The sequence below is a fragment of the Girardinichthys multiradiatus genome, chromosome X (genome assembly GCF_021462225.1).
Source record: "Girardinichthys multiradiatus isolate DD_20200921_A chromosome X, DD_fGirMul_XY1, whole genome shotgun sequence".
NCBI classification, from domain to species: Eukaryota; Metazoa; Chordata; class Actinopteri; order Cyprinodontiformes; family Goodeidae; genus Girardinichthys; species Girardinichthys multiradiatus.
In genome coordinates, this window is record NC_061817.1 from 6,968,481 (window position 1) to 6,982,903 (window position 14,423).

A 14,423-nucleotide genomic window follows, 5' to 3' on the forward strand; every position below is an offset into this window, starting at 1 on the left:
GTTACATTGTTACAGTGTTTTGTCAGTGGGTTTTGTATAAGGTTCCCAGAAGCCTGATAACAGGCAAACTGCAGCAGGTCCTGAAAGGTGCTTGTTTTTCTACTTGGATAAGTCCCTAAGAGTCTCTGCAGACTATAACAATTTGTGATATCAGACCAACAAGTCTGTAGCAGTTAAGGACAGATGGATGGGAACTTTTAGGTACTGGAACAAGGCAGGACGTCTTCAAGAGCAATGGTACCTTCTCCTGGTTAAAGATTTGCTGCAAGATTCTACATAATCTGTAAACGCCTTAAGGACTCTGACGCCAGCTTCTACTGGAGCTGCAGCCTCTTCAACTGACTGCTGGAGACGGGTGGGAGAGGAAGGCAAAGGAGGCAAGAACATTTTCCGATGTTACTGGAGACAATGGAGCAGTACCAAGATCCATGAATGAGGTGGATGCTAAAATAGTTGAGGTGTGACAGGAAAGCTGTAGGTCAAGGTAAAGTGGGAGGTCTGTTTGGCTGGGGGCAGGAGAAAAGCATGATGAGCTTCTTCCTGAACTGAGCCCCTAGAAAAAATATTAATTTCAATCCAGACTTCTATTGATCTAATTCTCCTTTAGCTTGAAGCCTGTGATCTTTTTCATCCTTGACCATACATGGCTTTCACGGTTCTGCTGGAGCTTGCTCTCCACCTTTAACCAGTCAGCCTCCTTGTTGAGTCCATTCCTTTCTTTGACTTGTTTGTGTATACCCCTCAATAATGCCCCATTTACCTCCCGGAAAGCTTTTTCTTTTTAAGCTGTCTTCACAGGTCACTGGAATCCAGGGTTTGCTTTTGGTTGAACATGTCACTGTGTTGATTGGCATGGTGTTGGCCAATAGAAGTTTAGACGGTAAATCAAATACTCACTTATGGTATTTACATCATCTCCAGTTGGCTTGTAGAGTGCATCCCTGTCTGAAATCTGGAAACATCCCCACAGTTACTTTTTAGGTTCCTTTGACCACCTCCACAAAGTTAATTTTCCCCACTGAACAATGGATTTATACACAGAACAATTAAAGACCAGAAATATGATCTTCCTTGCTAAAAGCAGGTCACACAGAGAAGCTGAATTTGTCCCTCACATTTACAACACCAGAAAATATTTTAGTCATTACTGCACGTGTAGAACAGAAAGAGATGGGGTTTCGGTCTCCAGATATCATCAGAAATGTCTGGTGTTATGTTCCTATTTTAGCAACACCTGGGCCTATAAGTCTGCACCAGCTGATGGTGAGATAGCTGCAGAGATTTTTATACACAGTAGCTAGTCTTTGATTGCATAATCTGTTGTTGAAAAATAGTGCTATTCCACCACCTTTATTTCTGATCGTTTTGAAGTCTCTGTCGGTCCGTGTCGTCTGAAAGCCAGGCAAAGGGATGTTGGAGTCATGAATACTCCTGCATTCACTTTCAGCTAGAAATGTAATACTATATTCCTGACGTTTTGGTTGAGTCAGCTGTAACACTTCAAGCTTATCAGAAATAATTGGTACCTAGGTATCATTCAGTCATTACATTCACTGTAAACCATAATGCTTCGAGATCAAACTTTAATCTTTTCATCCAGCAGCTTTTACTTATCTGTATTCTGAGTATACAAAGCAAGACTATCCCAAGCAATGCAGCTAATCTACAACAACCTGTCTGTAAAAACAACCTGTCAAGATGCTGCAATGACTACTCCAACCACTGAGCCACAGGCGCCTTTAATGTGGAGTTGAATGAGAAATTAAAATTATGATAACGTATGAAGCCATAATGAAAACAGGGAAATAGTTATTTATAATTATCATGTCCTGATGTGGTGAAATGTGCAATTGAAAGAGGCTGTATTTACTTTTGATTGATACAGTAGCATGGATAATATTACCTTTCTGGAGGTGGGCTTCCCTCTGAAGAACTCATGATTAAGAGAACTGTGAGGAGGATTAAACTTAGGTTGCAGAAAAATGCAGCCATTGGCTATTGCTTCCAACGGAGCAGGGCCTTCATATGGGAAGCCGAATCCAATGAATAGCTTGCAAGAAAAACAACAAATAGAATTCTTGTGAATACATCAGGTTGCTCACATCCAGGTCACTTGTCACAATTTACGAGCCAAATTCACACATGAATAACTAAAAGCAAAACAATCCAAAAATCAGTAATTTAGACTCACCTTTGCTTTTCTGAGGAGCTGCTGTAATTCCTGCTGAGGCAGCAGGCCGTGATTCTTGACAAATGCAGGGACCTCTGGGGGGCGCTGCGTCTCATAGTACACTGTAGCATGGATCTCCATGTAATGATGAAGGACTGCCAGGACATTTTCCTTTCCCTTAAAGATAGAGAACAAAGAGACATAAGCTCTTGAAAGAGGACCACTGCTGTCAATTAATGCTAAGATGCTTGTGTGAATTTAACAGCATTATTTTAGCATACTTTGCTATTTTTTGGTCAACTACTTGTCATTTGTTTAGCATTGAACATCTGCAACCAAATGTTATATGAGTTAATGCATAAGAACTATTTTGGTGTCAATAGGTGATAAAACAAACATATTGGTAAGACATTTTTGAAGTTTAGTTTTCCTTAAAAACCAAATCAGGGACTGCATGTAAGTCTTAGGCTAGGGTTAGCCTAAGACTACGGTTTTTCTCTGTCAAATACACTTCAACTTCACTGATATTCATATGGCCTTTAATACATTCAACATTTACATTCACTCCAACTGTGACCGTATAAATGAGCTGATCATACAATTGCACACACAGTGACTTGAAAAGGGCAATGGAAAAAAATTTGAAAGTCTTAATGTCTGAAATGAGGAAAGAAGCAGATCTAATAAGATGATTTACCCTTGTCTGCGCAAATATTGTCATGTTGGTAACTAACCCAGTATTTGTGGAGTTTTACAAAGGAATATTATTAATGTATATGCCTTGTGGTATAATGTGAGGAAAATATACTTGAACCATTTTACTGGAAAAATATGTTTTTGTTGAAATGTTGCAAATGATTCAATGAGCTATGTCTCAGAGGCATGAATCATTTATTGATGAACTTATTCTTTTTTTCCCTTAAAAATCATGCGACATGCCATGTTTCAAAAAATAATATTTAGTTTAACAAGTTAAATTTATTATAAAATTCAATAATCCACACAGGACAAAAATGTATACATAGAACCCTATTAATATTTGGATAAATGTCAACTAGCAGAACAAACACAAACTTATGGTTGCCATCAAGAAGATTCTGGAATAAGTCTGGTTGAATATTTCACCATTCTTATTATCAGGAATAACAGTTCTTATTTCATTTGGTTGGCTTCATCGCCAGAAACATTCAGAGGTTCATAGGGTTGAGGTTGAGGCTCTGGAAAGGATGTTCCAGAAACTTAATACTGGCATGTTTTAACCTTTTGCGTTATTCATTGTTGGGTGTGTGAAATCAATGGTCTGTTGGAACTAGAGTGATGAGCTCCACACAAGCAAAATGCTCGATAAAAACCATGGTTGTGTGGGCTAATGAAGGACATAATAAAATGCATACTAAAGGAGATTCAATACGTACGTCTTTAAGAATCATAATTACTTTGATGACAATGAATATTATGGTTATTAAAGTCAGAGCTTTCACTCTATTCCATGCAAAATATGTTTTTAACATGATATACCATAAGATTAAGGTGATAGTTGGAACATCCAACTGTCTCCAAGTTTCAACTATATAACCAACTTACATACTCAGATGAAAGAAAAATTGTGAGGATGTTTGGGAGCACTTAAGGAAACACCAATGATGAAACTGACCATTAACTGGAAAATGCTGAGTTTAATATTGACATGGGCTGAGAGACTATCCACCAGGAAAGTAGAAAATCAACACCTTCAAGCATGATTTGAATTTGCTGCTGGCCACATGGACTCGCAAAATGGAGAACGTTTTACGGTCAAGAAAGACAAAGACTTTTGGCCACATATTAAAGAAAACTTTACTAACTGTTAAACACAGTGCATAGGCTGTGGAGCTGATCTGGTGTATGGCACAAAGTCAAGTCAAGTTTATTTATATAGCGCTTTTCAGCAAAATGGCACTCATGTCGCTGTACATAAGGAAAAACATTACAATGATACAGAAAATCAAACAACAGAAGTAATTAAAAAAAGAGAAGAAAATAGAATGATGGATAAGAAAATGAAAGAAAATTGGACTGAAAACATAACCAACAATGTTTAGATGGCACAAAGGCCACTCTAAACAAATAGGTTTTTAATCTTGATTTAAAGCAACTTAGGGTAATGTCCTTCTTCAAAGCAGTTGAAGAAGGAGGAGGATTACCTCAGAATCCAACCACTTCACCTCAAATCAACAACCAGACAGTTGAAACTTGGACACAATTGACTTTTTTGATAATGATCCCAAACACCGGTCAAAACTGGGATTGGATTAAGCAGGTTAACATTGAGCTTTTGGAATGTCCCCAACCTCCAACATATTAAAAATGGGTAAGTTCTTGAAACTGTGCCAAACAGGTTAAAAAAAGCAAAACATTTCTGGTAAGCAGAGTGGATTACTGCTAGGAGTTTGGCATTACTACAACTGTAGTAATGCCAAAATCCTTTTCATTCAAATATGTAATAATGGTTATTATCAGATGTGGATTACAGAAAATTCACAATAAATTCAAATGCAGGCTCGAATCTTGCTTTTAAAATGATTGCAGTTGTTGAATGTATGGTCATATCACCATGAAGAGGAACAAATACATTGTTAAAAGCCCAAAATGAATATGACATTAATGCCCATAATTAATAAATGCAAACTCCTGATCAGAACTAAAATTCTGTTAACAAACTTTGACTTATATCTGCTCTGATGCCTCATTAAAGTGGATCAAATTTATGTGGGCATCAAAATTTCTTGTAACATTCTAGGTTTGAACTATAGCATTTGGAGAATCAATAACCAAGCAGCAGTACTTACTTGAAGCTATGTGGGTCCATCAATCATGTATCCAGTATGGTACATCAAGAGCAGTACAAATTAAAATCAGGAAAAAGAGAAGTGAATAGAATAGGGGCTATTAGGAGGAAACAATGAAATATTTAACATTTATCGTCTTTAAGACATCAACAAATCTCTAATGTGGCCTTATAAACTGGGGTAAAGCACAGCAATATTAGAGGAAAGTGTTCCTTCTGTACACTGGCATTAACACTGCAAACCCTGAGATTCACTAATATTACACTGCTGCTCAGACTGTTCTGAGATACAGAGAAGGCTTTGGCAATGTAGGAACAAAGCTGTAGCCAGTTTCAAGTAAAAAATAAAAGCAAACCCTGAGGGAGGCAGCAGCACACTTTGAAGTTTCAGCAGAAGTGAGAAACTCTGCCAGAAGCTTGGAAGGAAAGTTTACTCTAAACAAGTACCAGTATTCTTCCAGCATCACACTTCAGACATGATTCTTAGAGGAGAAACATTCTTGTAGGGATGCAGGAAATGTAAAATCCTGTGGGTGTTTCACAGCTACTGAAAGCAAGTGCTCCAAACATTGTTCATCACATTCAATGCACCTTTTAGAGCTGTGCTACAAATATTTCGCCTTAAGAAACATACAATGCCTTGGAAAAGTATTAATAACTGTTTGTTTTTTTCACATTTTGTTATTTTACAACCACAAACAGCAGTTTATTTTATTGGAATTTTGTGGAATGGACCAACAGAAAGTAGGACATAATTGTGAAGTAGAAGGAAAATAATACATGGTTGTAAACATTCTTTTTTTCAAAATAAAAATCAAAAAACTGGTCAATCCATTTGTATTTAACGCCTCAAAAAAAAAATACTTTAAATGCATTTATGGCTACTATTCTTGGTTTTATCTCCACCAGCTTTGCACATCCAGGGACTGAACATGTTTTCCAAAGTTCTTTATAAAACACCTCAAGCTCAGTCAGACTGGATATGTGAACATCCATTTTCAAGTCTTACCATACATGTCCAAATGGATTTAGCTCTGGACTTTGGCTGGGCCATTTCAACATGAGTACCCCTCTGGCTGTATAACTATCATTCTCTTGTTGGAAGGTGAAATTTTGCCTGTCTCAGGTGCAGCCTTTCTTCATCCTAATGCTGTGTTATTGCTTGTGTTTTATGTCTTTTGTTTTATTTTACTAACTGTAAAGCTCTTTGATAAACCTAGTGGTTATTGTCAAAGCCTATACAAATACATTAATATTATCAATATTAACAGGTTTTCTTCCAGACTTGCAGTGCACATAGCACCCTCCATCCTCTTGTCAACTTCCACCAGTTTCCCTTCTCTACTAAAGAAGACACATCTGCAGCATGATGCTTTCACCATCATTTCTCATCATGTTTTACACCATTATTTCTATAAAGGCTAGAAAGAGAAATTCTGGTGGAATCTGACCAGAACACCTTCCTCCATGTGTTTGTTGTGACCCCTACAGGACGTGGGGCAAACTGCCAATGGGACTTCAACAATGGCTTTCTTCTTGCCACTCTCCCCTTAAGGTCAGATTTGTGGAGTGCAGCTCAACTACTAGTTCAGTTAGAGAACTCAAATGTAAATCTTTAAATATATCTTTATGAGCCAATATAGTATTGGTTTGAATTTGGCATCTAGGTACCAATCTCATCACTCCACAGCCACGTAGCTCCACATGTCAGAGTAATGGGTGCATCTCTAGCCCATGATCATGTTATCCACATGTCAGGAAATGAAGAGAGGGCCTTGGACCTCAGAACCCAATTGGTGTTGTTTGGATGGTGGAAGTGCTCAAAAGAGCCATGCAGAAGCCGGCAGCAGCAGGCAGGCAGAACACATTAAATGCACAGTGAAGTAGATGATTTGCAGCTTAAATAGACTATTATCATTGTTAGGGTATGCCCGATATATTCTGCAGAGTGTGAGAACAATCACATATGAAGCAGCTGCACAGCTCGACTACCTAAACTACATTGCAGGCATTCTGCTCATTTGTCAATTTTAACAGAATCATCCTCCTGACCTGTTGATCTACAGTTCTTCCAGAAATACCATTGGGGCTCAAGGCATCTTTTCTGATAAACTCTGTGACTTTTAAAGATTAGACCCGGGATTCATAAACTAATACTGCTTTAAACTTTTGATACCCTCACATAACAGCTGTACTTATTCAGGGACTAATAATGCACAGACTGATTTTCTTGTAGAGGCAATTAGATGGACTGGATTCCATTTTGGGCTTTCAGAGTTAAGGGGGGTGAAAACCATGTATTATTTTCATTCCACTTTAAATTCTAGCCCCACTTTTTATTTGTCTATTACTAAAAATCACATTAAAATACAATTAGGAAAGTGGTTGTAACAGAAGGTAACAAGAGTTAAAGTGTGCTGACCTTTACTTTAGTTACTGCTTGGCAAAATCCCAGCAAAAGTGAAAAAGAAAAAGTTGCTATTTGCTGATAGTTGGCATCATGCTTACCTTCCACATGCCTGCATCTTTACCATACACAACAGCCATGTTGTTGACTTTGTTTCTCTGAATAAACATCATCTCAGTCTCATTCAGCTCCTCTGCCACAAAACCCATAAAAGAGTTGTCTGGGGTGTGGGCTGCCAAGGACAAACACAGTAATTGCTAATACATGGCTCCAAACCCATTTCATTTCTCAGTAAATACAGATGTTCTTATAATTTACAATGGAATAAAAAAAAAAAACAGCAGCAATGTTTCATAGAGCAGAAGGTCATAATGATTTTTGATTAGTTTTATTGTACAATAATCTTGGGTGAAAGCTGAGAAGCACTAAGGTTGTTTATTTGGAGGGTTCCAGGAGCTCTTTTATGTCCTCACTTTCTGAAATCCAACAGATTGAAACTTCAATCGCAGATTTTAGGTTTTAAAAAGGAAAACAACCTTAAATTACAGTAAACAAAAAAGAACTAAAACACAGTATGGATCAGTAAAGTGGGTGGGAAAGAAACAACATTTTCAGTCAAGATCCAAGCTGTGATGACAGCTGAAATCTCTTAGTGACAGTCTCGGTGATAACAATAATTTGGAAATGGTGTTGCAGCTTGCAGTTCCTGAATTAATTTTAGACTACCTAAAGTTTTATAACCCAGGAGTTTCACTGAATCTATCATGGGTGTGTACATTTGGTGTTTTTGTATATTTCAGTGTGATTGCAACAAGAAGAAGGAAGATGCTAGCCTCTGTGCAGGCCCAGCTGTTATGGCTGAACTCTGCTTGGTGACCCAAAGCATGAACTGTGATGGCCTGAGGCAGTTTACACTCACACAATCTGTTTTGTACTCCAAGGGACATAAAGCAACACTTACATCTGTCTTCTTCTACTCATCTCAACAACTCTTTGATTTTTTGATCTTCAGGAAAAACTAAAGCAGACATTTATTGACAACTGATACATTTGACTATGGAGAGATTCTGTTTGTCTACAACAGTTGTAACAGTAAAGAGAATGATAAAATTAGTGTTAACATACGAAACATGGTCATGTACTGCTGGCCATGAAGGTTCCAGTAACCCCAGTTGGTTCTGTAGCCGTGAAGCATGGCATACTCCTCGTGGTTGTAAGCAGGCTCTGTGCCGAAGGTGTCAATCACTCGGATGTGGCATCTGAGGTGTAATAGGAAGAAATAAATATCTCTCTTTTATTGATAATGATCACATAAATGAGCCACTTCAAGGTTATATTCCTGAAATCCGACTTTTTGTCACAACGATAATGTGCAACTTTCCTTAGATGGAGTCAAATCCGAATAGAAGTCTAGGGATTTGACTTTAATTCCCCAATAGAAGTCTGATTACAGTATAAGGGCAAAAAAAAGGACAAACAAAGAATGAATATTATTCCTCTGACTACAGTAGCATAGTCACTAAATTACGTGAGCATTATAGAACAGAACATTTGGGAATCTATAAGGAGCTGAAGAAAATACCTATTAATACTTTATCTGTGGAAATGTTTTAGTGGAGGAGATCAAAAGACAGCAGATGTGATTTTATCTATGAAGATTTTATCAGAGCTCAGTGATAAACCTGTACAGGTTAGTGTTACTCTGTCACTGACAGCTAAGGAAAGCTGGTTTAATCACCTGACCTCGGGCTGAAGCTTACTATGAGCGGTGAGGATTTTGTAGCTCACATTTTGAGGTAAAATGTAAGTACTTGCTGTTGTTATTGAAAGGCTGCAGCATAATTTTATACTATCAGTGGGAAATACAGGATGCACTTTATTACATACCCAGTTTCCTCTATTTTTCTTCCAACTATAATTTGACCATGTTTGTCTTGTTTTAGGTTTTTTATCTTTTCCTAAATGTATTTAATAGCTAGAATTGAAGTCTCCAGTAGAAGTCATTTTACACAGCTGAATCAAAGAGTCAAAAGTTTAGCAGCTGCAAATATTTTTTAAAGAGCACTAACGGGCACATTTCTTCTTTTCCAAAGAGATGAGCAAAATCTTTTGAATATTCAAATAGCTCTCAAAATACACAAATCTAATAAGTTAATGTAACTGCTGCATTGGTAAGTTAATGTATTTTTTTAACAGTCACCTGGTAGCAATGTGCTGTTAACCAAATGACCACAAGGTGATGATAATGTGCCAATATGTTCCTCAATTGGTCTCCAGTCAGCATTACAGTGTATTTGAAAAGGATCACAAACTGGAAACTACTGACAAAAATTAAGTTGGTATCACATAATGTTTCCACCATGTCATGCTGCTCAGTTGGATTGCTGAAAAATGAAGGGACACAGATTTCCTTGACAAGAAGAATTAGCCAAAGCTTACATTTGTCAATCTGCAAACTGTTCTATTAGAGAGCTTTCAGAGGCCTGACATGAAATAGGCAATGGTCCTAAATCAAGGATCTACAACCTGCGGTTCTCGAGCCAGATGTGGCTCTTCAGCCCCGCTGCTCCTCTCTAATATTGTTTACATTCAAGTGGCATTGTTGAGTTTTCACAACAGAATAACATCAATAATTGACAAAGTGGACAGTGTTGCAGCTTCTGTGGATATGTATGAATTTAACTTTGACCAGTTTCCATTATTTCTCTGCTGCTTGGCAATAAATCATATACTGTTGGAAAAGTTGTTTATTTCAATTGTTTCTTTGCATTGGCACCACATTTGTGATGAAAATGCATTTGTGGATTTTGCTCATGAATAATTGCCAAGTGGCAATCATTTACATTTTTGGAGGATACAGGTTAATCCCTGCGAGTGGAAATATGGAATTTCTACTGGTTGCAGAATCTCATCTTCATATTTTTATGCACTGAGAAGATGACAAGCCTTGTTTTGCCAGCTGATTTGATGCACCATACGATGAGATGACTGTTTGGCATTGGTTGACTAGATTTGGCAAGGTTTTCAATTCACAAATGCATTTTGCAGAAGGAGTTCTACATGGAGTTTGCATGTTCTCCCCGTGCATGTGCGGGTTCTCACTGGGTACTCAAGCTTCCTCCCACAGTCCAAAAACATGACTTTTAGATAAATTGGTCTCTATAAATTGCCCTTAGGTGTATGAATGAGTGTGTGTGTGTGGTTGTTTGTGTCTTGCCCTGTGATGGACTGGCGACCTGTCCAAGGTGTACCCTGCCTCTCGCCCGTAGACTGCTTGAGATAGGCACCAGCTTCCCCACAACCCACTATGGAAGAAGCGGTAGAAAATGACTGATTGACTGATTGACTTTTTAAATTATTTCAGACAAAACTAGAGAACAAGTTTATTTTGAAGCTGTGAATGTACTTCAGAATGTTTAGGTAGTGAGCTAAATATAAACTAAATCATTTTAACTGTATTTACATGTTCTCATTAAAGATGAACCATCACAACACTGCTCTTGGATATGGTTTAGTACTTCTGTTCTACAAAAGCTTTCTCAGGTCATCACATGTTAATTAGCAATGCAACAGTTTAGAGTTACCCTTCTGCTTTTTGTGCTGTATTATTTAATTGCTGAATGAGTGAAAAACAAAAAATTAACAGCTTTCATCTGTTTCTGATATTACATAATGAATTTGACTGCTGTTTTGGCTTAAACATGCCCAACAGTATAATCAGACCAATGCAATAACCTTTTGCATATAGCATCTGTGTTGTTGGAAATAAATGAAGTAATGTGTCTTTACCACATTTTATAATGGAGTTAAAACTTAGGTAATTCTGTTCACTTACTGATGCAAATATCTGCATGTTGCCTGGCTTTAACGGTCCTCTGAATATGGATGTCCTCTTAGTGGTGATTATTATAGCTAAAATATAACTTCGATCAAGCTCTCACATGGCAAAAGAAAAGTTAATGAACAAGCAGATGAGACATTTTTTGAGAGGGCACAAAAAGCAGAGAAAATAAAGTGGACTGACTTGTGCTTCCTTAGAGAAAGCCCCATGTGCTGCTTCATTTGCTGCAATCCATGGTAGTCTGTGTAGATGAGGTCAAAAGGTAAAGGTCCTGTTAGGGGACAGCTTCCTCTTCCAGGTGGGACACCCAAAAACCTGTACAGAGATCAGATGTGGTGTAATGTTCACAATGCTGAACAATACATGACCTTTAGAGAACACCTGCATTTAATGCTTGAACCTTCAAACTGGCAGAAACAATTTTACCAAGAACAATGTATTACACCGTTAAAATGGTGAAGGAAAGGAAATATCTAGCAGTAATGAGAGATGCTTGCATGTAGAGTATCTAAGAGGCAGACGGAATACACCGGAAGGATGAAACCACACCAACATAGCCCTTTAGCTGGGAACATTTTCTAACAATGAGAAGTCCTTCAATTTTTCTGTACAACTTGTTCAGGTTTTTACACAAAATACATGGATTAGATAAGTGACATGCTCTAGTCTTCTGAGTGAAGGTTGTATGATCAAAGAAACAGTTGTTTCCCAGAATTATTTTTGCATACTGTTATTGCTACAATACCAACAGCAGCAAAAAAAAAAAAAAAAACCTTTAATGTTGACTTTAGATCTGCCAAGAGTGCTCCTTTTCTGGTCTATGCTAATTAGCCTTTATATGCAAATGTATGAATTCTGTATATATTTACACAACTCTGTAATTCTATAATGCTTTGCCCATTCCGTGCTTGTTTTGCTCAACCCCAGTTTCAGGAATCTGCTGACTAAAAAATAAATAAACATTTTTATAAATAAAACCTGAACGGTTAAAAATCAGGATTAGTTTTTAAAAAAGTAGATAAAAATTGTTTGTACTGTAACAGAGTCTTTTGGGGAACCAAAAAAAACATAAGACTGACAAAAATACTATTGGACACCCCTAAAAAAATACAGTTATTTCTCTGGAAAAGAAAGTTACTTACTTGCACTTAATAGTTAATCTGGTTAAGAAAAGATAAACAAGAACACTTTTTTCTAGTTGGGGGGGGGGGGGATGGGGGGAGGTGCGGGACGTTTGGACACCCTACGCTCTAATAGTTAAGCTATACCAGCTTTAGCTGAAACAACTTCATAAAGAGGGTACTTGTTAATGAAGTTCTACCAGTTTTACCTGTCTATGAGTAATTACTGTTTTAGAGAGAAAGAGAGAGAAAGAGAGAGATTATTATTTGATTTTTTAGGAGAAGTCGTTCAAACTCTTAATTAAATGTGACCGCCATGAGACTTATATCTGAACAGTTCACGACCCCAAAGCGACCCGCAGATGGGGATTGAAGACATCACCCAGCTGCACACTGTTTGCGGAAGTACTAATGAATGCTAGCGTCTATGTGTTATTAGTAAGTTGTTGAGCGATAGGAGCCGACAATAATATGACAACATCATAGCAAGACGAAGAAAGATATGAGAAAAGAGAGCTCAGCTAATTACAATGGCCTTTTGTGGATCAGTGACTGCTACTGCTGTAGAGAAGTCTGTGTGGATGTGAAGTCAGAGCCAGGCCAATGATGTGAAAGTCGGATTAAATCAGACATGCCTGTTCTGACTGCAGATGCTTTGAAAACTGTTGCATATGTATCTGAGTACATATGAAACTGGCACAATTCAGATTTTTTAGAGGTGACAAATGGGAATTGGGCAGTTCTGACTGCCATGATAACATCAGAAATGGGTCGCATTTGCCTGCACTGAACTTAACCTTGTTTAACGACTGTTTTGCACTTTGTTTCATTTATGACGGTATAAAAAGGTACTCAGGATAAAATCTGATTGATTTATTGACTGATTAGACAAATTTTAAAAGCAAAGACAGTTTCAAACATTTTAATTCAACAATAAAATTGAAAAGAGCACCAAATCAATTAAACAAGAAAGAGACTATAAACCTTTAATAAATATTGCATTAAGCCGACATTCATAAAAAGCTGCATTAAAATGAACAGACGTTATAAGCAGAAAAAAAAAAACTATACCATAATAAAACACATTCTAACATAAATTACAGTATAGTCAAGCATAGCTTTTGACCTTTCCCATGTGGGATTATGTCCAGACTTGAATCCACCATAAAATGTTGCTTGTGTTTTGTATCCTGTTCATTTAGATACTGACATAAATTGTCATTTGGTTGATGTTTATTTGAATCTAGCTCTGCTTTGTTTGTCAGAACAGTGCATTGCTACAGCAAACAAAAGCAGTAATGGGCTATTGTGTATCTTGAAAGAACTGACATATACATATATTTATCTGAATGGTTTCAAGATTAAAGATCTTGTCACAGCTTCATTGTTGGCCCTGATCCTCATCGGTGAGATTCTGAATTGGGATGTTTGGTTTCAGTGCTTTAGACTAAAGGTAAATACTGAACAAAAACCCTCATCCTGTCTGCCAAAATCAAACTATATCAGCCTTATCTCCACTTAATTGAAGGACGTATAATACATCCCAATGTTTACTTTTCGAGAACATAGAAAAGGAGGTGTATGAGATTATATTTGTTCAGCTACAGAAGGGAATGGATCTGAGCTGTACATCTATGATAAGAAAGCCCGGAGTTGCGGTTCAAGCAAAAAGGCATCTTTTATAAAACTGTGTTGTCTCTGCTCTACTGTGAATGAACAAATGAATGAACAGGTTTTGTTTTTACAGAAAACTATAGCAAACTACAAGAAAAAGTCAAAAATGACAAAAATAATTTAAAGAGGATGCCAAACTATCACAAACCTTTTTTCTAAAATGACGTTTCAATGTTTTTTAAAGCATACCTTCACTTTAGCAAATATTTTCCAAATGATTGGTGATCCAAAACTGTTTGTACTCAATCACAGTGCAAGTAAAACATACATTTCTATCGGAAATACTTCTGTGCATATGGTCAAGCTTCTGAAGAACTTAAAATGGAAAGACTCCACAGGAAGGCAAGAAAAGACCCTAAAACGGATTAATGTGTGTCATCGCA

The 14,423-nt window shown here is 37.3% G+C and overlaps 1 protein-coding gene across 3 annotated transcripts in view; it reads right to left on the minus strand.

Moving 5' to 3' along the window:
* The window catches only part of LOC124862546 (alpha-1,6-mannosylglycoprotein 6-beta-N-acetylglucosaminyltransferase B-like), a 108,716-nt gene that overhangs the window by 15,967 nt on the left and 78,326 nt on the right, over positions 1–14,423 (minus strand). For 2 of the 3 annotated variants that reach the window (XM_047356523.1, XM_047356526.1), the window contains 6 exons: positions 11,429–11,560; positions 8,530–8,663; positions 7,506–7,636; positions 4,999–5,004; positions 2,192–2,347; positions 1,904–2,050 (listed from right to left, as the gene is read on the minus strand). In XM_047356523.1, the coding sequence (XP_047212479.1) occupies positions 1,904–2,050; positions 2,192–2,347; positions 4,999–5,004; positions 7,506–7,636; positions 8,530–8,663; positions 11,429–11,560 (706 nt within the window). The remainder of the gene's footprint in view (positions 1–1,903; positions 2,051–2,191; positions 2,348–4,998; positions 5,005–7,505; positions 7,637–8,529; positions 8,664–11,428; positions 11,561–14,423) is intronic. The other variant, XM_047356525.1, reaches the window with a different exon arrangement.